Source organism: Terrapene carolina, unplaced genomic scaffold (genome assembly GCF_002925995.2).
Source record: "Terrapene carolina triunguis isolate 2854851 unplaced genomic scaffold, T_m_triunguis-2.0 Scaffold247, whole genome shotgun sequence".
NCBI lineage: Eukaryota > Metazoa > Chordata > Testudines > Emydidae > Terrapene > Terrapene triunguis.
In genome coordinates, this window is record NW_020664598.1 from 3,440,034 (window position 1) to 3,467,069 (window position 27,036).

At 50.5% G+C, this 27,036-nt stretch overlaps 1 protein-coding gene across 1 annotated transcript; it reads left to right on the forward strand.

Annotated features, from left to right (window-relative positions):
• Positions 1-25,276, forward strand: PLA2G6 (phospholipase A2 group VI). Its single transcript, XM_024200110.3, has 17 exons — positions 1-71; positions 4,554-4,796; positions 5,098-5,313; positions 6,606-6,786; positions 9,077-9,264; positions 10,040-10,136; positions 11,400-11,582; positions 11,957-12,065; positions 12,462-12,623; positions 14,686-14,776; positions 16,930-17,093; positions 17,688-17,838; positions 18,023-18,159; positions 19,602-19,756; positions 20,485-20,652; positions 23,424-23,497; positions 23,732-25,276. The coding sequence occupies exons 2-17, from the start codon at positions 4,588-4,590 to the stop codon at positions 23,874-23,876; spliced, it is 2,430 nt and encodes an 809-aa protein (XP_024055878.2). The 5' UTR covers positions 1-71; positions 4,554-4,587; the 3' UTR covers positions 23,877-25,276.
• The last annotated feature ends 1,760 nt before the right edge of the window (positions 25,277-27,036 follow it).

Sequence of the window (27,036 nt, forward strand, 5' to 3'; positions counted from 1 at the left end):
CGAAGAGGGGATCACGTGACGTTGCAGTCCTTTTTGGTGACGACTGACGGGCGGGTAGCAGTGAGCGGTGGGTAAGTGACTCGGGCGATAAGCGAGTCTGGGGGAGGGGCACGGGCCTGGGCTTCCCGCTAAGGATTGTGGGGGCCCGAGGTGCAGTGGGCTGGGCGGTGGCGGCAGCAGCAGCAGCAGCAGCCCGAGCACGCGGCAGGTCCGGGCTCGAGGTCCGTCGGTTCCGCGGGCCGGGGCGCGCGCCCGCCAAACCCTGCCGGGGGCGGGGGTGGCCAGTCAGCGCCGCCCCGTTCCCACTGCACCCCCCGGGCCTGCTCCCTGGCGCTGGTGCCCCCGGGCTGGCACTGCCAGGCGGGCGGCTCCCCACCCCAGCCCGTGGCACGACGCCACAGAGCCCTGCGCGCCCCACGTGGGGCTGCCTCCTTCCCTGCCTGGCGGAGGGGAATGAAGCGCTGACCCCGCTCTGGCCAGGGCAGGCGTGGGGCCGAGTGGCCCTGCGAAGGGGGAATTTCCAGCCTCAGCTGGAAGGATGGCGCAGTGCAGGGCCTCGACAGGAGATCAAACTGCAGCGAAGCCAGTGGGCGTCTTTGGGGCACAGCGAAAACCCCACATGCCCTTCCTGGAAATGAATGACAGAGACTAGAGGGAAGTCAGCTGTTAGTAAAGGAACAAAAGAGCCACAGCTTCATATTTGCTTTCCTCTTTGGTGTGAGTGTGTGTGTGTGTGTGTGTGTTGAACTAGTTTTCTGTTCCTCTTTTTGCATATAGTTCATTTCCTATATCTTTTCTTTGGATGGGTGGGGATAAAAGATAAACAACCTGCATAAGGTGGTCTATCTTGTGCTTATGCTCTGTTTCCTTCTCTCCATTCAGCATTTTCCCTCTTTTCTAGAATTGAATACAAAAAAGAGATCTCTGACTAGCAGAAATTCCTCTGCTCCCCCTCTATCTCTCGTTTTTCACCAACTTGGAAGTGGTTGGGGTTTGTTTGAGATTTCTTTTGGGAGTGTGGTGAAATGCTGTGTTAGATACCCTGTGTCAAATTTCCCTTGGCCTGCTATTTGTTTTGTAGATCCTGTTTTTAGGCTGTTAGGTTTCCCCAAAAAGTTATGTGCATAGGAGCTGAACTCACCTGGCTAACTTCCCCCTCTTGCTGGAAAGGGATGACCATTGTCTAATGGTTACAGCAGAGATCTGGGGGCCCTGCCTACACTAAGGAAGTTTTTAAATATGTCCCTTCATTGCTAACACCAGTTCAGCTCCATCTGTATTAGGAACCCTAGTGTAGATGGGCTACCCCCGCTGTAAGCACTCTGTCAATTCCGCCTGCTTTGGACATTCTCCAACCAAAGGCGCAAAATCCTCCATCACTCCCTTCAGCTGTTCTTTCTGCCAGCCTGCGAGGTTCTGGGACCCAGTCTTCTCCCTGAGCTGGCATTTGTATTGGGGCTAAGATGTTTTTAGTCTAAATTATATACATAGTAGAAACTAGTTGGTCTTTTTTCTTGCTTTTAGGTTTGGATTTTTTCTGACCATTCAGTTCTCTCTGCTTTGGTAGATGGAGGAAGATGTCAGGGTTCAGGGATCCCTTCCCTGACAAATTACACGGTGAATAGTCACAGTCTGTATAATGCAAGAGAGATAAGGCGTCCTCTGATCCAGGATGCTTTTTGTTTGAGAAGAAGGGGCCTGTGAAACTCCAATCTTGTCCCTTTGCCAGTTATTTTAGAATTGGTTTTGCCCTGGATTGATTTAAGGTTCTCCTGGGATGTAAACAAAATTCACTTGGCTGTTGTCTCTGCTTTCCACATGCCGGTGCAACCCGTCTTGGTCCCTTGTCATCCTTTAGGGAACAGTATATTAAAGAGTTGATGAATCTGCATGTTCAGATCATAACTTGAAAATTCATGGGATTGAACTCTATCCTCCTCAGGTCCTTTAGAGCCTCACAGAAACTGATTTTTCTTGCATCTATCATTTTATGGCTATAACATGTGTGAAGAAAGTTACAGAACTGCAGGCTTTGATGTCATCATTATACAAATTTTCAGAAGGATGAAGTAGTTCTAAGCCAGCCTCCCAAACTCTTGTGTGGTGGTCTGATTTTTATTTAAATCAGGTAGTTTCTATGCCAATATTCTTCCTAAACCCTGTGACCTTCTGGGTTTAGCTTGGCTGCACACAGTGGATGTGAAGAGAGGCCATTGTTTCATTGTCAGGGCAAAGTCTTTTAGGAAATCCTCAAGATTGAGGGTGGGTGGGTGGCTGGCCATTCCTTTCAGTTTAGAGGTGATCTAAGCAGACCAGATTCAGTTCTCAGGCTATGTCCTTGCTGAATTCCTTCTGTACCAGAAGGACTTAACACCCCTTCTGCTGGAGTCTAGCAGCGACTGCAGCATCTGTTCCTCACATGCAGACTGTTGAGCTGGAAGGCTGCTACCTAGAGCCTGACTCATACCTCTTCTAAGCGCTATATTCTTGATACCGATTTGTGATCAGATTGAATGCTGCTCACAGGAGAGGAGTGTTTCAGTCTCTCTTCAGTAAGGAGCACACCTCAGTTCTCTTCAAGTGGATGTGTGAGGAAGCAGGATCTGTAAAGAAAAAAATAAGGGCTTGTCTTCATCTACAGCAGTGCAGCTGCAGTGCTTTAGTGAAGACGCTCTTGCACCGATGGGAGAGCTTATCTTGGTGGCATTAATCCATCTCCCTGAGAGGCAGTAGCTATGTTGGCGGGACAAGCTCTCCCACTGATACAGCTCTGTCTACACGGGGGTTAGGTTGGTATAGTGTCGCTCAGGGCTGTGGATTTTTCGCATCCCTGAGCAAAGTCGTTAGATATAGATCTGTAACGTTAGACCTGGCCTAAGTTTACTTACAGAAGAAACTTTTGTCCACGTAATGTACTGTCTTAGTAGATCCATACTGACTCTCTCTCCTCCCTACTTCAGAGATTTAAATTAAAGATTTAACAGACACTATGTGTCCGTGTCAATACATACCAATATTTCAAAGCGGCATGTGGTGGAAGAGTGGGGAGCTTGGTGGGGACCAAGGATGTTTTATAATCAGGGCTGTGGGCAGAGGAGCAAGGCTATGTATAGCAGGGAGAGTAGCTGGGCCATGCATGGAGAGAATGGGGAACATGGCTATGGTGGACTGCAGCTGTGAGGGCCACCGGGCCAACTGACTCAGGACAGTGCGTGGGCATGAGGGCTCTGGAAGGGGATGTATCAAGGTGGACAGCTGTCTGTATGACTATCCGCATTCATGTAGACTTTAAAAACCTGGCAACTTCCTTAAAAAACAGTTAAGGTTGTTCAAGTGACTTCCATAAATATAACCATATAACCAAAAGCCAGCAAATGCCTAGTTAAGTCTTCAGCCATCTCATCTGACCTACAGCCATGATTTCACCTTCTCTCCTCTGCCTCACCCTCAATATGATGTATTTGCCTCTTCCAACTTCCTCCTCTGCGCAAAATATGCAACTTTTAACTCCGTACATGAGCAGCTGTTACAACACATTAGCAGACAGGCTTCCTCATTTCATCACCTAAATTAAGTCTACTACAGATGTTAGACAGTAACTTCCCAAAATGATGAACGCTGTACAAACAGCTTGCACTTAAAAAAACAAATAATTCTCTCCATTAACAATCATACAACAGGACACACTTCAACATAACCGTCAACTTCAAATCTAGGCCACGCCCATGGCCATCTACTTCCACACAACACTAATTTTATACTCCAAACATCTGTTTCATACCACTCCACGTGGTCCAAGTTAAAAATGGCATGTTTAGGCTTTACTGCCATGAGTAGTTCCACTGGTAGTAAAGTTAAGGCAGTATGTTTGCAGGATTGGGGTCTTAGTATGGAGGTTGAGGGAGGCGACAGAAGTGATGTCGGTGAGGTAATGTGAATAAGGCAAAATCATGGCCGTAGTTTGCAAGGGATGGCTGAGGACTTAGCTAAGAGCTTCAACTCCTTTTATGGTTGTATTATGTCTAAGGCACTGGATTGGGACTCAGGAGATCTGGATTTGATTCCTGGCTCTGCCACAGACTCTCTGTGTGACCTTGGGCAAGTCACTTTAACTTGTCTGCAGCTCAGTTCCCCATCTGTAAAATTGAGGTAATAGGCTTGGCCTTTCTCCCACTCCTTGTCTGTGTAGATGGTAAGCTCTTTGGGACAAGGCCCATCTCATAGTACAGCACCCAACACAATGGGACCCTGACCCTGACTGAGGCTGAAATTTCAGGGCCAGGCAGTGCCTGCTAGAAATCTGTTCAGCTGATATGTGGGCACCAACTCTTCACCCTGCATTGCATACCTTTCTGAGGGAGGATAGGGATGGCATATCTTGTCTCATGGAATACATGAAGAGTCAATGGACTTGTATTGAGGCAATGTGTTGGGGGTAGGGACTGGGAAGCTGGGGGTTAAGGTCACTGCATGGAAGTCTCGTGGCTTTGCCAGATATGGGCGGTGGGGGAAGGTACTGACCTAAGCTGAATTTGGACTCTGATTTCTTCCAGGGTGAGGGAAGCGGACAGTTGATTTCCCCAAAAGATGCAGTTTTTTGACCGACTTGTAAACACCATCAACAGTGTCGGCAACCTGTTTTCAAACCCTTACCGGGTGAAGGAGGTGCACCTGTCAGAGTATGTGGCTCTCACACGCCTGAGAGAGGACGACAGGGTGATCCTGTACAAGAACAAAAACGCTCGCTCCTGGGACTGCTTGCTGGTGAACTCTCAGAGTCATCTGGTCGCCTTTCGGTGAGTGACAGACGACCCTTTCCTCTTCTGGTTATGTTTTGGAGCCAGAGTGGAGATTTTCTGAGAACAGGGAGAGTGGCAGCATGGGGAATGGAAACATCTTTCTGGCTGAAGGTGCTGTCACTGGGGATAGGATGCCCAACCGGGTGAGGAGTCCTTAAGAGTGAATGCAAGCGGGAGGAGAAATGCCTAGCACTAGGGTGTGGACAATCAGTGTGTCTCCCTGGTGCTAGGAGGGTTGGCTTTTGGTCTCTACCGAGGGGAGCTGGGCTGCATTCTCATTCCCTTTATTCTTCTCCAGGCTCTTCCAGTTAGACAATGAGACGGAAGCCGTTGAGCGCTTTGAGCAGTATGCCAGGCAGCTGCGCCCCTTCTACGAGAGCTCACCACAACCCCTGCAGCTGGAGGTCCTCCAGCAACTGAGCGACTGTTTCCGTAACCACCCCCATTGGTCCCTGGCGCATGTGGCAGTGGAGACAGAGCTTCCGGGGAGTTTCCGACACAATCGCATCCTAAGGCAAGGGCTGAGGAGCTCTCTTGAAGGAGTATCACTAGGAGTTAGCTCAGGGCAGGAGTGCACTTCAGGCCCATGCTTTCAAGGTCAAGCACCTAAATCCATATTCCAGCCCCTAAATAAATAAAAGTAGGCTGCTTGTTGGAAGAGCTTGGCTCCTGCAACTTCCATTGATCTCACATTGGCAGATAGTGGCCTAAATGCCTAGCTTGGTCAAATGATGGGTGTGATAACGGCTTACATAAGAACAGCCACACTGGGTCAGACCAAAGGTCCATCTAGACCAGTATCCTGTCTGCCAACAGTGGCCAATGCCAGGTGCCTCAGAGGGAATTAATAGAACAGGTTTATCGAGTGATCTGTCGCCCATTCCCAGCTTCTGGCAAACAGAGGCTAGGGACACCATCCCTGCCCATCCTGGCTAATAGCTATCGATGGACCTATCCTCCATGAACTTATCTAGTTCTTTTTTGAACTCTGTGATAGTCTTGGCCTTCACAACATCCTCTGGCAATGAGTTCCACAGGTTGACTCTGCGTTGTGTGAAGAAATACTTCCTTTTGTTTGTTTTAAACCTGCTGCTCACCCATTATTGAAGGGTATAAATTTAACACTCACCATGGGAGTTGCTAGCGGGCTTTGAGCTCATTACCTTCAGCACCAACCTCCTGCATTTGAGCTGAAGGAGTAAATCTACTAGCCGGTAGCAGTAGTAAGGCTGTTATATAATCTATGTGGACCAGCCACTAGAGGGGGTTGCAGTACGCTGTGCAGGCATGTTACATAAGCAACAAGAAGGGAGAGGAATTGTCTTTCTGGATAATAAAGTGCTGTAGATCACTTTGGCCTAGATGCCCCATTCCCTTTCAGCATTGATCTGGGGAAACATTCAGTGTGGACAAGGGGAATTAGGAACTGGATAGCTCAGGGACTGAGGGGTTAATGCAGGAGCTTTCTCCTCTCGGTCATTGGGTACAATCTAGCAGAAGATGCTGCACATCAGGAGCAAGGAATGTTAGCAGTGCTATTTGGTGGTTCCAGTACTGGAATAGCAGGAGGCACTAGATGGCAGGAATGAGTGCTTTGGCAGGGATGTGAGTGGAGGAAGCTTGCACTGCACTTCCCCATGGTCTTCCATGGGCTGTCAGCCCCTTGCTTTCATAAACACCAAGTACATGAAACAATTAGTTCTAACACAGTAATTTAGGGAATCTGACGCAAACCTCTAGGAGGGGGTTGTACTGAATGTCTTCTCTCAGGGCAGGGACCCTCCTGTTTACTCTCTTGTGTTGCAGCTGTGTGAACAGCACAGAGTGCGAGGATGGCTGTACCCCACTGCAGCTCGCCTGCCGGAAGGGAAACATGGAGTGTCTGTGTGAGCTGGTGGAGTGCCATGCCCGGCTGGATGTCACCGACAAAAATGGGGAGACAGTCTTTCACTATGCTGTCCGAGGGAGTAACCCTGAGATCATAAAGGTGAGGGGGAAGCAGCGGGCTTTACAGCTGACTGCTGGGTACTCTTCCTACTGTGCGGGGGGGGAGGGATAGCTCAGTGGTTTGAGCATTGGCCTGTTAAACCCAGGGTTGCCAGTTCAGTCCTTGAGGGGGCCACTTAGAGATCTGGGGCAAAATCAGTACTTGGTCCTGCTAGTGAAGGCAGGGGTCTGGACTTGATGACCTTTCAAGGTCCCTTCCAGTTCTAGGAGATAGGAACCCAGTGCTCTACGTCTGGAGGCGATAGAAACAAGGCTTTCCACACTTGGAGGAGAAAAAGCCAGATAGATCTGCTGCTGCAGGAGGGTGCAAATCTTTGGCTTGATCTCAGCCCCCCCACTTCAGGGACTTTGCTGTCTGTGTGACTGCAGAGTTCTCCAGGACTGAACTCTAAAGCCCAGAGTGCTCTGAGACAAGAGTAAAAACAGGATGAGGTGCATCAAAAAAGACTATATTTATTTGCATCTACTTCTGGCCTTAGGCCAGAGTTCCCTTTCTTGCTTCCATGGCGCCTATAGCAAGGGAAGACCAAACCAAGTTTCTCATGGCCTTTCATGGTGGCTGAGGGTCAAAGGCTAGCTTGACCAATTCCCCTCATTCTTCAGAGTCTGCAGAGTCCGTCCTTAAACCTGCCTCCCCTTGATTCAGGTGACATGACAGTCGGAGCTGTGTGTGGACAGAGTCTGACCAAACCACGATTCCTCTGGGTCCTTGTTTAATTGCTATGGTATGTTGGCCAGACTGGCTTGACAATCTAGATCCTTATGGACTGAGTCAATGTGGTTCCTTCCTGCTGGTCTGAAGGGTTAGAGAGTACAATGTGTTTACACAGGCTAAGATTAAGGATTTTGGTCCTGAGGTTTTGGTTGTGCCCATAACTACCCTCTGGATTTGGTCTGAGTATAGACCTGAGGGCTACAGATGTGCTTCCATTGTTGCTCTGTGGGATGACTGCCTGCTGTCCATAGACAAGTGCTGTCTCTGCATTGTGCCCGGGCCTGAATCTTGATGGAGAAGGAGACAGGACACTGACAGGTGGCATTGGAGACCTTTTTTGCTGGCTGTTCTCTATTCTTATACCATCCAGGAAGAGCAGGGCTCAGAGTGATAGGTGGCCGAACCCTTGGATGGAGCTGTGTGTGTTTCTGGTTTGTGGTTCCTTTGAGGTGGGTTTTGGGAAAAGAGGCTGATTCTTTGCGAGAAGAGGTTCTGGAGTCGAGTGGGGGCAGACTGAGTTCTCAGTGCAATTTGCAGTCCAGAAATGTTCTGCTGGGCTTGACTTCGCTGCCTCTGTCACAGAGGAGAAGGAGGAGCTTTGCCTCCTTCACAGCCCTGACCTAGGTTTGTAGAAATTCCTCAGGGCCAAGTCTGGCTGTATCTGATCGCATCTGGTCTGATCTGACCAGCACCACTTGAGTTTTCTTCCTCCTGGCTTTCTCTTTCTATGGCAGGTCATTGGTGATCTGTGTGGGGTGAGAGAAGGTGCTTCAGTGCTGATATTTCTATGGCCATAGCCAGATAGCCTTGCAGCACTTCACCATTTCTCCTACTTCTTGGCTTTTGGATTGGGTAGTTTTCTAGATGTTGGTCTTGGACTTTGGAGGAGTCCGAGAGAGTTTTGGGACAGACCATAGGGGTTTTCTTGACTTGTGACAAGGAAGGTGGGATGAGGAGGCCTCGCCACATCTAGGGTGTTGGACCTTTAAGGTACCCTAAAAACAATCCTGATTTAACGGGGCAGCCTCTCCATGTTACTATAATAATAGCAGCTTAATGGGTTTGCCCTGAGATTTGAAACTGGATTGACCTCCCCCAGGATGCTGTTTACTCTTTGCATCAGCAAGAACAGGGAAATTAAACTGTCCAGATTCACTTTTCTGCCTCTCTGGTGGGTTTGGGTTTCCTGCAGAGTGTGGGTGGGGGGGTGAGAAGGGGGTGTCAGTTTAACAAACAAACCAGCAACACTGTTTTGTTTGACATTTCTAAAACCAAAGTCTTGAAAACATTTCTATTTTCTTTATACTTTAAGCAGGATCTGGATTCAGGCTCTAACCTAAGCTTGAGCCAAAGGGGAGAGCGCAAGGTGAAGTAATAGACTTCCCAGTTGGACAAACAAGGAGAGTTTAAATAACCACCAGGATGGACTTGTGGGGTGGTCCTAGGGTAGGGGATGGGGACAAGCTTTGCCATTTATGATGAGTCAAATACTGTCCCCAGGAGCAGTCCTCAGAGCCTGGAGAGAGAGAGATTTTGCTGTTCAATTTCTTTTCAGCTCCTGGGCAAAAAGCCATCTGTTGGCTTGAACCACCTGAGCAATCAGGTGCAGACGCCTCTGCACCTAGCCTGCCAGCTGGGCAAAGAGGATGTGGTTCTCGCTCTACTGAAATGCCATGCCAAGTGCAACGTCATGGGGACGCTGGGCTACCCCATTCACACTGCCGTGAAGTACTCCCAGAAGGGGTAAGTGTTCACCTGTCTTGTTGGAAACAGAGCGCTGGAAGGGCCCCACCTACAGGCTTGGAGCCCATGTGCTCCTCCCTGGGTGCCTGCTCACCCTGCTGAGAACAATGTCAGGGTATCACTGACTGGCATAGACTCGCCTGCCCTTTCCCAGTGCTTGCCTATCTTGCTGGGATAGGAGTGACAGCAGGATAGTGCTCACTGGCTGAGACTCTGCCTAGTACCCGTTCGCCTTGCTTGGAATGGAACTCCGTGGTTGATGCCTGGCTAGCATGCCCCTTCCTAGTGCTCACTTGTCTCTCTGAGAATAGGCACTCTTAAGACACCACATGCTCAGATCCTGTGTGCCCACTACCATTGTGGGTTTGCCTTTGAGGATGGGCCAGCCCCAGAATGTCACCCACTAGCACTAATGCTCTGTTCCCTCCCAGTGTCCATTTGCCTCGCTAGCAGGGCGTGATCCAACGGCCTGGATTCCAGGTATCTTCTCCCGGTGCCTGCTATCCTCTCTGCTAGTGTGGCCCTAGTAGCATGTTGACTCTTAGCCCCTCCTCTGTCTAAGAGCAGGGAGCACTGGATGCTTTGCTGTTCAGGGGCCTGCCCAGGTCACAGAGCATCCCAGGTAGGGTGGAGGGAGAGAGGGCTGTTAACCCACAGTTCCCCAGCGTGGGCTCTCAAGGATGTGCCAACACCTGCATGTTGTTGGCAGGCTGGGGTCTTTGTCCCCATCCATGACCGTTCTCTTTCCATGCCTCCATCTCATTTCCTCCCGAAGGTGTGTGCAGGCCCTTCTTGAAGTGGATGTCAATCAAGTTCAGTTCAAGGACCCCCGCTACGGGGCAGCTGTGCTCCACTGGGCCAAAAACGCTGAGGTAAGCAGAGCTGATGCCAGGCAGAGAGGCAAACTGACAGGCATACCAGCGCGCCACGCAGTCACACTGGACCACTTCTTCTCATTTGAAATTCTGCTCCGCTCCTCCCCCCGTTAATTCCCCCAGCTGGAAACATTCACCTTCCTGCATGTTGCTGCGTGTGTGACTCCGTTTAGAGCACGGTAACCCAGCAGGCCACCCAAAAGACAGTCGCTGGTCACCCACGACTCAGATTCTCAGGTAGAGCAGCCTCTTTCCCCAGGCCGCTTCCCACAGTGCCGGTTGAGAGAATCAGTGCCATCCACTGTGAGGGGAGAGAGCTGTGGACCCTCACAGTGAAGTGGGCAGATCCTGGTACTGGGTACCCATGGTTATCGGACTGCCAGCTTTCTCTCCTTGGCTCTCTTTCTGATGGAGTACTAGTGCTGCCTCTAAAACAAGGTCACCTCTGGGGTGGAACATGGCAGCCATTCTGTGCCATCAACATTATATAGCAGTTTCTAAGGCAGGAAACAGAAGAATAACTTCTCACTGAAGGGGAATTTTAGCTAGACACGTTATAATCACGCAGAGAGGAAATTGGCCTGCCCACTAGGACTAATACCCCGAATTCTTGTGAAAAATGCCAGGGGAGCTGGCATAACTCCCCCCTAATGCCATACCAGGGCACTGATTCAGGCCTAGTTTAGAGAGGAGAGTGCCTCTTGTTGAATTGCCAGCACTCCTTTCTCCAGCATCTGGGTTCTCTTTGGATGTCTCCCAGTCAAGTCCCGAACAGGCTTGAAACTGCCTAGCTCATAAGGTGGGACAGTGGAAATGAACGGGGGGATTTTGGCAAAATCTACACAGAATCTTCCCTCAAATGTGCCAAGGATTTTAGCCCAAATGGGATCACGTTTTTCATTTAGCTCTGGCTCTGCTTGGCCCCATTCCTGCGTTTCGTTGTAAGACACAAGCGAGACACTCAGAAGCATGTCATTAAAGTGAAGAGCTGTTTTGATGTGTTAGAGAAACCTCACAAGATCCTCCTTGTCACAGTACAGATGCCCAGGGCTTTGTAGCTGACACTTAACTGTTAGGCCTTGTCTACACTAGTCTTTGTTTCTTCTCCCCATTGCTATCGTCAGCTGCTCCAGCACTCACTGCCTGGCATGTTCTACCTAAGGAAGAACAGGGTAGTTTGCCCACCCACGCTGTTGCTCTGAAGCTATCACGCTTCCTTGTTGCCTTCTCTCCCTCTCTCCCTATGGCTTTGGGACACAGATGACCCGGATGCTGATTGAGTATGGCTGTGACGTGAATTCTGTCAGCAAGACGGCAGACATGGCTTTGCACATCATGGTCAAGCGGGGGCGCTTTGACAGTGCCATGGTGCTGCTGACGCATGGGGCTCTCGCTAATGCCAAGGGGCAGGATGGCAACACCCCGTTGCACCTGGCCATGAAGGTGAGTTTCTCCCAGGCTGCAGGTTCTGCAGTTCCAAGGGGATTTGATGGAGACCTTTTCTTCCAGGCCAGGGCATGAAAAGAACACCATGGAGCAGGCCCCCCACCATTCTTTTTTATGAGAGAGGGGTTAGTATGCACAACTACTCTCCTCCATGCTTCTAGCTGGGTTCAATCGGACCAGCTGTCTTGGTGCCCACACCAGGAACCTCACAGGCCCTGGCCCTCAAGTGATGTGAAGGAGATGAATTCATCAGGATGCTCTTAATTAGCAGGAGCACCCAAGGATGAGAGCAACAGGGCCCAGCAAAGTAGGCGGTGGCAGGCGGATAAAGGGAGAGTTGCCTATGACAAGAGATTTCTTCCCTCTTACAGCAAGACCACCTGGAGACGATCAAGGCCCTCATTGTGTTTGGAGCAGATGTTGAGATCCCCAATGAGTTTGGAGAGACCCCAGGGCTGGTGGCCGCCAGGACTAGCAAAGGTGAGCCGCGCGCAGAAGAGGGGAAGAAGGGAGCAGGAGGTAGAAGTGGAAAGCCTGATACTGCCCCTCTCCAAGCCATGCTATCAGATGCTGCAGGGGCACGATGGGGAGAGGCAGGGCAACTGAACCACCAAGGTGCAGTCCCCCCGTCCTCGAGCACACTGAGTGTGCAGCGTCTACCCCATAAAGCAGCTGTGAAATGCAGAGTGAGGGATCCCAACAAAGCACAAGCCCTAAAGTCTGGTTGTGGAAGGATGCACAAAGTATGATCCCCACCTCACTTCCCATCCCTCAGTTACTGTACACACAGGACTGGCTTGCTGGGGTGTATGGAATGACCCTGTGATCTGTGTATTGATTTTCTTTTTAATATGTGCGACTCCCCCACCTCATAAGGTCCTAACCGGAAGGTGCTCTTAGGCCTGCTGCAAACGGTAGGGACGGAACGCTGCCACCCACCTAGCCCCGAATCCCCCCACATGGCATCCGCAGCATCACCACCGCTGTCCACCTTCCCGGAAAGACCACCGCTCCCACGGAACAACGGCCACAGTTTAGGTAAAGCCCTCCCTGGCCCTGTCTCTCACTCTCTCCTTCTCTCTCTTCACAGTCTTCTCTGAGAGCTTCTCTCTGGATTGTCCTGCACTTTTGTGGCTCTGTCCCCTCTCCCAGCTCTCATTGCCTTTAGTAGCTGTCAGCCTGCTCCCGTTCTTCCCAGGATCAGGTCTACCCTTCTCTTATTTTCCCCAGTAAAACTCTATAGGTCTGTTTGGATTCTTGGATACATCCCTGTAGTGCACCAGCCCAAGGAGGAGTATTTTTGGGTGACTGGCCACACACCCTTGGAATAAATCTGGGACCTATGTCTGTCCCCATATGCTGTGACACCCACCTCCATCCAGCTGGAGAGGCAGAAAAGAAAGCTCAGCTGAAATTTATCTTGAGTTTTCCATTCTTTGTTGGTGATGGGGCATTCTGGCTGTGGGGGAGAGGTGGGGAGGAATGAGACATGGGAGTGTCTGGGGCCCAGATCCTGAAGGCTGAAAGCTAGTGGAGGGAAAGGCTGAGGCCTAGGGATAGATGAATGTGGAAAATGAATTCCCTTCTCACCCCAGCAGAGGGGCTTCTCTCTAAACCAGTGATAGGGTCTCATTGGTAGGATGGAGCAATGGGTGTGATAGAAGGACAAAAAAGGAGGAATTACTTACCTGTAATTCTGTTGCTCTGAAGAAATGGCCACCCTGGATTCTCACTCCAAGCTTAGCACCATTCCTGTATGGTGTCTCTAGAGAAAATGGATTCATCTCACCCCAGCAGGTGTGTCTGTACCTCCAGGAGTAGTACAAGGAGGGAAATCCAGGGCTGAATTCTTCTCTTCTCTCAGGAGTGGTGGAGGTCTGGGTGTGTCCTTCCAGGATTAGTCTTCTGATATATTGACAGAACAGGGCTGTTTTTATCAGGGACCTGAGTGTGTGCTGAGAAACCTCATCCAGTGCTGAGATTCCTCCAAAGATTCACTGCTTCCTCCTAGCCGCTGGCAATAATGTATTTTTTCTCCTCCCCTGTTTTCCGTTTGGTTTCACAGGCTGGCACCTCATCTGGGCCCTATTGCCCCCCCCCCCCGTCCCCTCCCAGGTTGTGGCCTGGGATACAGCTGCAGATGAGTAATGGGGAGGCTCCCAGACCTCCATGTCTGGTTATCTCCCAGGATTAAATCTAGGTTTCTTTCTCATTTCCTGCGGCTGCTGGGACCTGTCTCCTCTCTGTCTTACTCTGGTGATCCATCTGCTCCTCTGCATCTTTATTTGAAAGCTCTCTGGCTGCCTGCTCTCCGGGATTTGAGTTCTGATCCTATTTGGCATGGAGTCTAAGGAAGGGGTGAATTGGTGGCACTGCATGCAGTGACTTGTCTGCTCAAGGGAGGAGGGACAAAGAACTTGTTTGATAGGGGTGGGAACTTGAAGTTCTTAGTGTTGATATAACACGGTGCAAGGCCTTTGTTGGAGGGGTGGAATGTGTCTGTGTCAGTAATCAGCTACCGGGGGACAGGACAGAGAAGGCGGAGCGATGAGTAAGGACTTGGCTTGTTGCAATAGAGAACCCACTAACCGTATAACTTTGCTAAATAGTGACTTGAGGTGATGTGACAAGTATCTGTCCCTCAGGAGTGCTAGAAGGGCCTAAATAGCAGGGAAATGTCGCTTGGATAAAACAGCAAAACTTTGGCTGGCTGTTATGAAGTATTTCCTGATGGTGAGGTCTGTGTAAGTGAGAGAGAATCTCTCAAGGGAAGTGGTGGAAGCCTCATTGTTTGGGACGTTGAAGCACTGGAGATTGTACTGCAGGGAGCAGGTCTGCGCTGGCAGGGAAGGGACAGACACGAAAGATCTTTTCCGCCACCGAGCTCTTTGAGATAAGGGACAGAAGGGTGGGAAAGGGAACTAGAGGGATAGGGTAGAAGATTAGAGGGCAGTGGGGGAGCTCTAGGGATGCAGGAGACCCCAGAGGAAATATTTGCATCCCAGGTGAAGCGAAGGCCCTGTTCATGCATATTCTTCTCCTCCCTCTACGACACTAAATGTGTGTCTCTCTCTCCCACTGTCTGTCTGTGCCTCTCTAGGTTATGAGAGCATCATCCATATTTCCACAGCACTTGGCCGCTTGCTGAAGACGCCGGATGTCGTGGACTCTGCCAGCGATGCAAAGAGAACGTAAGCGAGGAGCGGAGCTCATGAGACAACTGCATGGCTCGAATACGGGGACAGGGGGGAGTGACTTTTTCCTCCCACCGTGATGCGTGGTGCCCTCATTCCTGGAACAAGCCAGAGTTCCATGCGGGGGCGCATGTGTGTGTGAGGTTCTCTGCTCTCATTATCATTGACTAAAGTCCCATGCGCGGCACGCCCATGTGTGACCCCTCTCCCCCTGCTAGTGCCCAGAGTCACGCGTTGGTCTACACCCCTAATGGAACCCAACCTGGGCGATTAAAATCTGCCACTTCTGCCCCCACCATCACCCATTTAATGCTGTTGAGCAGCTAGTGCAGGCTTTAGCCCAGCCCGACACACTGACTTGATGGCTGCAAAGCTCTGCGTCAATTGGTGCACCGGTTTGGCAGCATCATGATGCATGTGATGCATCCATCTTGTGTGGGGTAGGGAGGGGATGCACAAAGATGGCATGAAGTGCAGGGGGCGTGTTGGTGGACCAGGGTGGGGAAGGTGTGTGATTGGAGAGCAAGTAGCAGGGTCCTGGGCGGAGGAGGGAAATAAGGAAACTGTCCTCAGCAAATCAAAGGGGTGGCCAGTCCTGCTTATGCTTTGTTGCTTCGAAAGGAATATTGTATTAAAACAAGCTGTACTGGTGAGAAGGAATCTGAATGGCTGGCGACAGTCACAGCTGTGGTGGGGCCTGGTGGAAGGGCAATGGAAGGCTTGGGAGCTATACCCATTTGTTCCAAAACCTGTACTAAAACACACCCGGCAGGAAGGACTTCATCAATGAATCCCCGTCTTCAAGGGAAATAGCTCCGACCAAGAGGATGGGTTATACCAGAGCCCTGCCCAACTTGGGAGCCATAACTCAGGGCATCGGGAGAAGTTACACTGCATGCCCAGGCCTCTCAGAGGCCAGAGGAGAGGAGCAGGTCCCTGTCATTCTTGAGGGGCTGAAGGCCTTTTCCTCCTCCTGGTTCTTATGAGATGTGCGTAGATCTGATATCACCAAGGCTCGAGGACTCTGGCATTGAGCTGGCCCTAAATTCTGTAGCAAGGCCCCTGGTTTCCATGGCACTCTGGGGCAGCAGATTGGGAATTGTGTGGTAGCTTCTGGTAAGAGTGTGAGGGGGGAGGGATTGTTGAATTAAATAGGAATGGGATTAAGATGCTGGGCCCCCAGTGTAATTCATTTGAATATTAAATTCCCTCTATTTTACAGTGCATCTAAATGTAAAAGGCCAGGTCCTCAGCTGGTGTAAATCAGCGTAGGTCCATTGAAGGGGATGACATCCTGTGTCCTACAAGAATGCACTGTTGCCCCTAACAACACATAACTGCTGATCATTGAAGTGGGTGGGGTGACACCAGTTTACACCATCTGGAGATCAGTCCTTTCGCTACCAAGGTGCTGCTGTCTTTTGTTTGTCACGGCAACATGTAACTGCATTGTGGGGGATGTTTCAGGGGAAACGTAGGGGTTTTGATGGCTGGGATAGATGGAGATTTTAGTGCCTGAGAGATGTTTGAGTTTGTGGGAAAGGCACATTAGCTGGGTGTTTCTGCTAAAATGATCAGCCGTGAAATCGTTCACAATGTTGACAGAGCAGTGATGTGTTCTTTTGGGATATAAGACCGTGCTACATCTGGAGACAGGAAGGCGGCTCTCCACAGTGTAGTTTCTTTTGTCTGTGTGAGGCTGCTGATCTCAGATCCAATATCCCACACCTTGTGGAAAGACCTTGTTTAGCCTGGGCAGCTCCCCCTGATTTCCCAGTGGACGGTATCTGAAAAGAGAGTGTTCAGGAAACTGGCGATAGGTGAGGTCTGGGAGCTGCTCATAGTGGTGGATGGCTGCTTTGGAACCTGAAAGGGAAAAGAGGATGTTTGAGGATGGTTTGGCAACTGAGAAATCAGTTGGGTGCTTTTGGGGTTGCAGGAGGGTTTAGCAATTGGGAGGAGAGCTGAGACACTTGAGGGGCTGCAGAGAGGTACTGGGAGAGAGGTTGGGGCATCGGGGTGGGGGTTCAGGGTGCTTGAGAGGAGGCCAGTTTATAGAAGAACATCAATCCTGTCTGCTGGGCTGAGCATACGTATGTTCTCATGCATAACCTAGCCCCCATCTTCCTGTTCTCCTGGTCCCTCTCTAGGTACGATCGCCTCCTGTGTCTGGATGGAGGGGGCATCCGGGGCCTGGTGCTCATCCAGCTTCTCATTGCTATTGAGAAGGCTGCTGGCCGGCCAATCAGGGAGCTTTTTGACTGGATCGCAGGGACCAGCACAGGAGGGATCCTGGCACTGGCTGTTGTACATGGTAAGGGACGACTGGGGTGGCAGCACCGACCCACAGGCACTGCCATTGCTAAGCCTGGGTCAGAATGGTTCCTCGGTGTGTGGAGAGCAGGGCAGGCAGGAAAGGTGGGGGCTGCAGCTCTGTGAGCCCGTCACTCTGGGAGGTTGCTACCAGCTGAAAGGGAAATGGGATTTATTAACAAACAAACGCCAGAACTCTGATTGGTGTTTGCTCCTCCTGGGAAATGGTCTGACCTGCTGTTTGGAATTTGGGAAGTCACACAGCAAACAGGCAGTGTTTTTGGCAACCAGGTGTTCCTGGTCTTCTTCCCACCAAGGGTCTATGACCAGATTCATTAGCTCTTTGTTATTGTTTGGAGAATCCTGAGGAGTCAGCTCTGAACTTGCCCTCCTCCCTCAGAGGCTTTCCGATAGCCTACTGCAGAGGATTAGACATGGCTCCCGCTCCAGGTAGACACTGCAGAGGCTGTGTGTGATGCCACCAGATCCCCCCCGATCCTGGGGAATTCGAGCTCTGATCCCCTGGGTCTGGCTAGTTCTGCTTTTCCGTCTGCCTCCCACGGCTGGTTACAGCTAATGCCGTTCTGTGTCTCAGGGAAGCCGGTGGACTACATGCGCTGCCTGTACTTCCGCATGAAGAATGAGGTGTTCCGAGGGTCACGGCCATACGAGTCGGAGCCCCTGGATGAGTTCCTGAAGAGGGAATTTGGAGAGCACACCAAAATGACAGACGTCCAGAAACCCAAGTGGGTCACAGCTGGGGCTGCACTTGCTGAGATTGTTCACTCCCCTCCTTTTGGCAGGCTCCGTGGTGAGGCGTTCAGCCAGGCCATGGACCAGATCAGGAAGCGGAGGTTGATTCAGAGGCTGATGATGCCTAACCAAATTTGTTTCAACACTAATCTTTGTTTCTCATTTCATTTCCCACAGGGTCATAGTAACAGGGACCCTGTGTGACCGGCAACCTGCTGAGCTCCACCTCTTCCGGAATTACAAGGCGCCAGCGACGAAAAACAAGCCTGATGTCAAGACAACAGACCCCTTCAGACCACTGACCAAACCAGAAGGTAAATGCTTCCACGCACCAGAGTCCACTGGTCCAAGTGACTGACAGAGAAGAGGACCTTATCAGAGAGAGAGAGATTCTTGCCCCATCTCCCCTCTCTCTGTGAAGAATGGTACATCCCAATAGTGGATTACCCATCAAAAGAGCAGAATGGTATGTCCCGGCAGTGGGTTATTCTCTACTTTAACAATCCTTAGAGCTTGGTCCTAGTGGAAGATTCTTAGTGTCCCCCCTCACCTGTCCTGCCTTGACTGTTCCTGCTTTCCTGCAGCAATAAGCTGTAGCATGCTGGCCTAGCCACCTGGGGATATGTTCTGCCACTCTGCAAATTCAGCAGCCACTCTCCCTGGCTCTGCGGGAGAAGAGTGGTGCAGAAGGGCCACCGGATTTTTGGAAAGGGGTCAGGAGGACGCACCTTCCTGCATCTATGTACGGAGGCGATGCGTGGGGGTGGGGGCAGGTGGGGTCATGTGCCCCCCCAGATTTCTGCCTTCCATTTAGCAACATCCAGAGGGGTTGCTGCAGACTCTGCCCCACAGGGCAGTGGGGGTGGGCAAGGCCTAGGCTGCCTCTCACAGGGACACCCAGCAGGGAGGAGGCAAAGACTCCCCCTGGTGGCGACACTCACCATATGTCTGTGCAGCGCAGGGAGGGAGGAAGCAGCAGGGTGTGTGGCTGTGGGCTGAGCCCCTCCTTCCTCTCTGCCCCCCCACTACATGGGGCTGTTTCTCCTTCCTTGCCGCTGGCATCCCAGCACTTCCCCATGTCTGCTTTGCAGACTGCCCTGTGAACGCTCCAGGCCTGTTCCCAGGGCAGAGGCTACTCTTCCGCTCCTATAGCAGGGCTCTGCCCAGGGGAAACTGCTCCCCTCGCACAGCAGTGGGGCTTGCCCTGCCGTCCATTTAGAAACAGCTTGTAGATCCAGAGGTGATGCGTGGGGTGGTCACGTGCCTCCTCCCGCCAGAACCTTTAAATTGTGCCCCCCCCCCCCCCCCCAGTTATGCGTTGCCTCTGTCTATGGGGTTGGGTTCCAAAGGGACATCTCCATCCCTCCTGGGCTAGTGAATGGATCTATTATATACAATGGGCAAATTCATCCCCGATGTAACCCTGCTGGCTTCAATGGAGTCCCAATGGAGGGATGAATTTGGCCCAGTATCTTTAAAGGAGGCTTGAATGGTGGTGGTGGGGGAGATGGGGGGGAGGATATTGCAGGGCCGTCATTTACACAAGCAATGATTCTCCAGTGAATCCAGGCAAAGCCCTCAGTGTTATGAAGAAAGAGGGCAGAGCTAACTGGCGGAGGGGGCCTCTGGAATTACAGCGCTTTTCCCCTCCTCCCAAAATCTACTCTGTCTTGCCTCACCATTCAGCAGTGTGTCTGTCTGTCCGTGGTGACACAAGAAGTCAGTCAGTCCTATGCGCTGTCTCATGTTTTCACAGACCAGCTTGTGTGGCGGGCTGCCCGCTGCAGTGGTGCCGCCCCAACGTACTTCCGACCAATCGGGCGTTTTTTGGATGGCGGGCTGCTGGCCAATAACCCCACCCTGGATGCCATGACCGAGATCCATGAGTACAACAAGTCCCTAAGCCAGAAGGTGAGGGTAAATCCTAGGGCTTTAATTACTACCTGGAGGATTTCTCCGACATGACGTTACAATGGGGTTTGGTTTGTAAATGACTCCTCCCTGGGAAGGGGGCTGTAATTGGTGGCTCTCTGAGACCAGAGCCCTGTATTTAGCCACCGACCAGGTAGTGCATCCTAAACAACGGCACTGCAAGCTCCCCGGATCTCCCCAGCACAGTGCTCCAACCTGGCTGTTGTAGGAGGATCAGTTCATTCCGTCTGTGGCTCTTTCAGTTCTTAGCCTCTCTGAGGAAGCAACAGATAGGGCCAGTTCATGCTAACGTGGCGATGGCTTTTTGTGTGATGCTGACGGCTGTGCTGTAGGCACAAAGCCAAGATCCCCCCCCAGTTATTTCCACATGGGACGTTCAACAGAGGTTAATGACTGTCAGTCACTTCTGACATGGGGCTGGATTGGCAGTGAAGACTTAGAGGGGGGAATGGAGAGGGTTCTGGTTCAGGATGGGCGAGGCATGTGTCTAAGTTATTGTGCAGGAGGGGTGGGGAATGTGGGGTGATCTTATGTAATCCTCAATCTCTTGATCCATACAGGTCCCCAGTATTATCAGCTCAAGGATCTGGGCAATGAAATGGGGACAGCAACTTATGAATATCCCCCCCCCCATTCTGTTTGTGTATTTTTGCGGGGTAATACTGTGGATTCATGCTAACAAAAATTGGTTTCTCCATCCTCCAAAGGGGCAGAGCCAGCAGGTGCGGAAATTGGGAGTGGTGGTCTCCCTTGGGACGGGGAGGCCTCCGCAGGTCCCGGTGAGCTCCGTGGATGTCTTCCGCCCCTCCAACCCTTGGGAGCTGGCCAAGACAGTCTTTGGGGCCAGAGAGCTGGGCAAGATGGTGGTGGATTGTGTGAGTAATGGGGGGTGGGGTGGATGGGATGAAGCTGTGGAGTGGCGCGGGGGGGGGACACCTGAGGTGGTTTCTGATGCTAAATCGTACTATTTTTAAAAAGAAAAGATGCTCAGTTGGGACTTACCAGGCTGTTACCGTTTAAATTCCAGCGAGGATGTGGGGATCACCTGTGACATCTATTCGGAGAGCTCCATGAACCACTCCCCAACCTACAGAGCTCAATAACAAGGGTCTTACTCCCTAGCAAGGTGTCTACAATCACTTCCTATCCCAGCTGCCGTCATTCCTCCTCTTAGAGCCTCCTTAAATCCCTTGTTCTCTAAACTTTGGAGAGTCCAAATTGCTGCAGCAAAAACCTCTCTCATGCTTTAGAAAGTGGGTTGAATAGTGACATGGGAATTGTTACACCGTGCCCGTGATACCCAGAACTGTGAGCCACTGTGTTACCCCTCTGCCTTAGCAAGAGCGAGAGTTTTGCTGCTGCTCAGCCCTGTGTGCGTCAGCTCCCTGACACACCAGCCTGACTGCCTGACCAGCAAACTCGTCTAAACTCCATCAGTCAAAGCCTTGCCTTGCAGGTAACAATCAGTGAACCCGAGTTCCCCAGAGCCATCTCCCTGCAGTGTCCGGCCCCTCTCACTGGACAATCTCAGACATTACTAAATTCACTCCTTCCATGGGGACAGAGCGCACATCAGCCTGTTAGACTAGCTGAAGACTCGCACTTCTCTTTAATCCACACAGCGCTGAGATGGTTTTTTAATAAAAGAGATTTATTAACAAAAAAACAGAAACAAAGCAAAAGAAAGAGATGGGTGGTTCCAAACAAAAAAACCCCACGCAAGTTGCAATCTTTGCCTGCGCCATTTTCTTTCTCACATCAAGTTACCAGCATCCCCAGCCCTCCACACTATGGGACCCAACTTTTACAGCCTCGAAGGGTGCTGTACCTTAGATCCCCTCAGAGATGGATCACTAAAAAGGTCTCTTTGCTCCCCTTATATTACCCAAAGTCTATTGTCTCTGCCTTGAGAGCCAGGAAGGCTTCCTGGGGTTTCTGTCCCCCACCGTGATTGTTAAATGATCTTCTCCTCACTTGTTTAGCTTGATGGCTTTGTTTACCTTATATGTAAAGATACTTGCATTGTCCTCTGCCTGTAACCGAGCTTGTCACGTGGGTTCCGGTGTCTAAGGCAGGCTGAGTTTATACACTGCCGCCCAAACACATTTCAAGATAATATTTCCAGCACGTGTCTATAACTCTTTTACACCCCGTACATACATCATGTGGTGACTTTCGGGACCTGCTTGTCACCAGTTTACATATACCTTCCATGACACCTTTTACATACATATTATGACAGTGTGCTGGGGCAATGAGTATGTCAGGCCTTATGGGAGTTACAGTATGGGTGGTCCTCTGTCAGTTGACATTGAGGGGGTCACAGGAAAGCCGGAATGTTAGGGGTGAGATGGTCTGAGGTGGCCCAGCCTAAAGAATTCTTCTTCCTATTTGGCACTTGTATCCTTCAAATACATGTAGATTTGCAAAGGGATTAGGTGGATTATCTCTGGGAGCGAATGAGAAGGCAGGGTAACCAGCAGGGGGCAGAGTGGTGTAAGTATCAAACACAGTCTGTCAGTTAATCCTGAGGAGCGTTTGTGTGATGGGTTATGGAGATGTGTTAATAACACCATAGCTGAGAGTATAAAACACTCCTTTATAAACCTGATTTTTTGACACCAGCCAGCATAACCTTGTCAAACAAGCTGCTTTCTGCCAGAAATTTTATATGTACTGTCTCTTGGCAGAGGTGATCTTGTGTGTAGAAAGTTTGTGGTTGACCAGGTTAGCCTCTCCAAGTGATGGGACACAGAGGACCTAATTTTCAAATTAGGCTCCACAATTTTGTGCATGCAAAAATGGGTACAATTTACTTATGGGTGCAAAATTCCAGGTGCAGAATTGGAGGCCTGGTTTAAAAACAAAGCCCTGAAAAACGGGGTATTTTGCTTTTAGAAAAATCTTCTGTATTGCCATCATGATCATTCATCAACATAAACAAATTAAGGAAATTCCTAAATAACAACAATTGTAGTAGAGAGAAGATTGGATATGTGTCTGACACACACACACTCACTCACTCACTCTTTAAACAAAAGGAGCTTGGAATATTTTTGTTCACAAAAGCTGAATGCTTGAAAGGAAAATTTGGAGTTAAGGTTCCCCAAATAACCTTAACTTTGACCCCTCCTTGGCTCTTCTCAGCCTTATACCTACAGACCAGAAAACCTCTGTGGAGTTTGTATTTGCCATGAGCTCTGCATTTCAGGTCTCATTTGAAAACTGCCCCAGCATAACTCATAGGGCTTGTAGTGAATGCAACCCCTGCTGTCATTGTGTTCCTGGAGCAGACGCCAGGATATAAACAGAATCCGAGAGATTTCACGGCTCAGAACCCAGAGCCCCAAACTAGAATCACCGCCAAAGCCCCTTTTTGCACTTTTGTCTGCACACAAAACTGTGGAGGCCTGGGACACCGAAAGGATTAGAAGAGTGAGCTCAGCCCCATGGGGAGCTGCAGCAGGGCCTGTAGAAAAGCTCCCCTACATCATTTGGTGGGTAAGTTTCCAAAATGTAGTTTTCTCTCCCTTGGAGGCCTGTACAGTGGGACTCAGTGCCAAGGGAGCCTGACTTTACAAGCAGAGGGATACAAGCGTTTAGGTTGATTTCAGTGACCTAAGAGTGGACATGTTTCCCCCTGCAGTGCACTGATGCGGATGGCCCGGCCGTGGACCGTGCCAGGGCTTGGTGTGAGATGACAGACATGCGCTATTTCCGGTATGAGCTTTTCTTGGCTGGTGCCCTTCCCCTCTCTCGGTGCTGGGCCATCTGTTTGGTTGTCTCTTCACATTGTTTTCCCCCTCTCTCAAGACCTGAGTGTGGCATGTGTCCCCATCCCCAGGCATCATGTGGTGCTGCATTTGATGCTTGTGTCCCCATCCCTGCCTGTCCCTTGTGTTGTTGCCCCCCTGTCTTCCCCAGTCCCACCTGGTGACATCTCGATATCCGCAGGTTCAGCCCACCGCTGCACTCTGACGTGATGCTGGATGAGGTGAATGATGCGATCCTAGTGAACGCACTCTGGGATACTCAGCTCTACATCTGCCAACAGCAGGAGCAGTTCAAGCAGCTGGTGCAGGAGCTCCTCACCCAATGACTCTCTGGAAGACTCGAAGGCACCAGTGCCCAATCCCGACAGTAGTGACTTAGGAAGCGGGCAAGGAGCAACAGCCTTTGTAGAAAGGCTGGACTAGGGGTTGTCCTTGCCGTCAGACTGAGACGTTGGTGAGAAGAATTCAGGGATCAGAGGTTAAATATGAAGCAGTACCCCACCCCCCATACCTCCCCTCCCCCCACACGTGGTGGCAGCTGGGAATTTACAACTGGTATGGAGACCTGAGTCCCCTGTCCTCAGAGTGCAGTGTCTGGTACTCCCCCAGGTATGGGCGTGTTCCCTAAATCACCCTGCCCTGAATCTGTCTGACAGAGCAAGGGCAGACCTCACACTGCTTCCCACCTCCTGAGCAGACCTTCTGTAAGGTAACCTTGGGAACAGATCTCCCTTCCCTTGGAATATCTGTGGTGCTGGCCCATCCCACCCTGGATAGCACATTGAAAGTGATGCAAAGACAAACTTTTGAGAACTAGTTTATCCGCTCTTGCAAGTGTGTGTGTTGTGAAGGGAACTGGAGTCGATACCCCATGTGGTCTGGGCGGAGAAGGGGCCAGGAAGAGGGTAAAGTCCCTGCAGTAGTTTTGGATCCAAAGTATTGTGATTGTTCTTTTGTGATCCGTTATCAGCCTTGGGGTGAGGGAAGATCTTCCCTTGATCTGTTATAGTCTGTGACTGCTCCCCTTTCCCTTTCTATTGCTTCAGTGCCCTTTTTTCCCCACTCAGTGGCTCCTCCCATCTCTCCTTCCAGTGTCCCTCCCAGTTCCCAACAGCTTCTGGTCACTAGGGTGGTGTGAGCAGACCTGAGGGGAAGGGGATGAGGCTTCCGGGTTTCAGATGAATGTTTCCTGCTGCCTGGCCTGTGCTGATAGTCCTCACTCATGGGCTGAGAAGTGGAAACCCCTCCCCTCCCTTCCCTTCCAGGGGTCACGTGATGAGGAGCAAAATTCTTGCTTCAGCCATGGAACAAAGATTAAACCAAATTTATTGGGGGCCATTTATTGGCTGATAACACAGAATAAAAAGATAACTGATTTAAATGCTGTATTCTCTGATCATTTCCCACTGAGGAATCTGACCCTTGGGATTAGATGGATTTCCGCTATTCCATTCTCCCCCTCCCCAGCTCTTCCTCCTGTGTTGGGAATTCCAATGCGCTCTTAAAAGGCACTCACTGGTTCTGCGTTTTGTTTAGTTTTTGATAGAGGTGAATTTATTTGCCTGTAGGAACTGTTTGGAGTTCACGGTTCATCAGGTCATTTCCCACGTTCTTGCGCTCTGTTTTTTAAATCTCACAACATTTTTGCCTCGCAAAACAAACTAACCAGTTGTGGTGGTGTTGCAAAGAGAAGGTTCGGTGTGAGACTTACAAGGTGTGAAATAAAGGTAGGTTTGAAGTCCATTTGATCCTCAAAAGCTTTGTATTTCTGTAGTGTTTTCTATCCTGCAAGATCCCAAAGGGCTTTGGGTCTGATTCTAATCCCACTTATACCAGTGTAATTCCACTGATTGCAGCAAAGTCACTCTTGATTTACACCAATGTGTATATGAGCAGAATCCTGCCCTCTATCTGTGTAAAAGGATCAGTCACAAGTGAAGTGCAGCCTCTTCTCGGGTGGAATGTAATGGCTGTTTAACAATGCACAGCAACATCACACAGCTGTCCGGGTGTTTTGGGCAAGCAGGCTGTAACGACCCAGTTGGAACTGGGTCAGGAGAAGAGAGGATACGCCAAAGTGCATTGGAATCTAATGATTGTGAGGCATCAGTGTGTTAATTCTGCTGCATCTCATCCAAAATATTAGCACCTGTAAAGAGAGGGGCTTCCCCCACCTCGGAGAGCTGTGCTGGGCCTGGGGTCTGTTTGATATGTTGTGGGCAGAGGTGTGGTGTCCTGGAGTAGGGATGCCAACCAGACCAGGTTGCATGCATGAGGGAGTTAAAAGAAGCCCACTAGTGGGGCTTGGTGGTGCAGGTTGAGCAAATTCTGTTTCCCTAACAGTTGGGAAGGGATGTGATTGTGACTCTTCTTGGGGCACGCAGGGCTGTTGGCAGCAGCCTCCAATGCGGGGAGTCGTTGCCTGTGCCAGCTGGGTGTTAGTTTCCTAACACAACCAGCCTGTCAGCCACTCAGGCGCTCTCCTCTGGGCTGCATGGGCCCTGCCTTTGCCCTGCAGGTTGACTATGAAGGCACTCTAGCCTTCAAAGTGTCCTCCTGTGGTGTCCAGCCCCTTATCACTGGATACCCCCAGAAATCCCAGGCTCTCCATTCCCAAGGGAAGAGTGTACCCCAGTTTAGCAGTTTTACCTTAGCTCACTGCTCCCCTATCACACAGCACTTGTGTTCAATTATAGTAAAATGAGGACATTTATTTAAGAACAAATAGAGATTCAATAGAAACAAGTTTGTGATGGAAACAAATGGCTCCATACAAAACAAAATCCTGAAATGTGAAGTAGGGCCTACACTTATTCATAGTTACCTTCCCCATCTAGTCAAGTAGATTCTCAGCTCAAAGTTCAGGCATTTGCTGCCCCCAAGGAGCTAGGATCCCGTCTTTCACAAAGCACCCCCACTCATCGAGGTACTTCCTCAGTGAATGGGTGCAGAGTGTCTCTCTCCACCCTGTGATATCATCAATCAGTCTTTTGTCCTTATTCACAGACAGGGCGATTCCCTCGCTGTCCTGCCATCCTTTCCACTGCCAATGCCAAGTGGTTTCAGTGTTTATACTTTGCTGGTTTTTCATTGACTTCTGGGTTGGTGCAAAGGGGGACAACTGAGCAATACAGGGTGACAACTTCCTCCCACTTGAATGGGCCATCACTGAGGCACATCATTTCTTGGTGATTCACTTTCACTCCAAGGCCATAAGGGCCTGATTTTCAATATAGCTACATTCTTCCTTAAACGTCCCTCGTACACACATCTCACAATGATTATGAGTATCGATAAGTTACAAGCTTTCAGTGGAGACCTCACATGCTACCCTTTGTGGATAATGACCATGAAAGTGGTGTGTTGGGTGTAGTGAGTTTGTAAGGCCTGAGACAGGAGGTGGTTGTAAAGAACAGTGAACCCTTTCCCCATTGGCACCTGTGTCACAGTGGTGAGGCACAATGAAGATGGCTGGACCAACACATG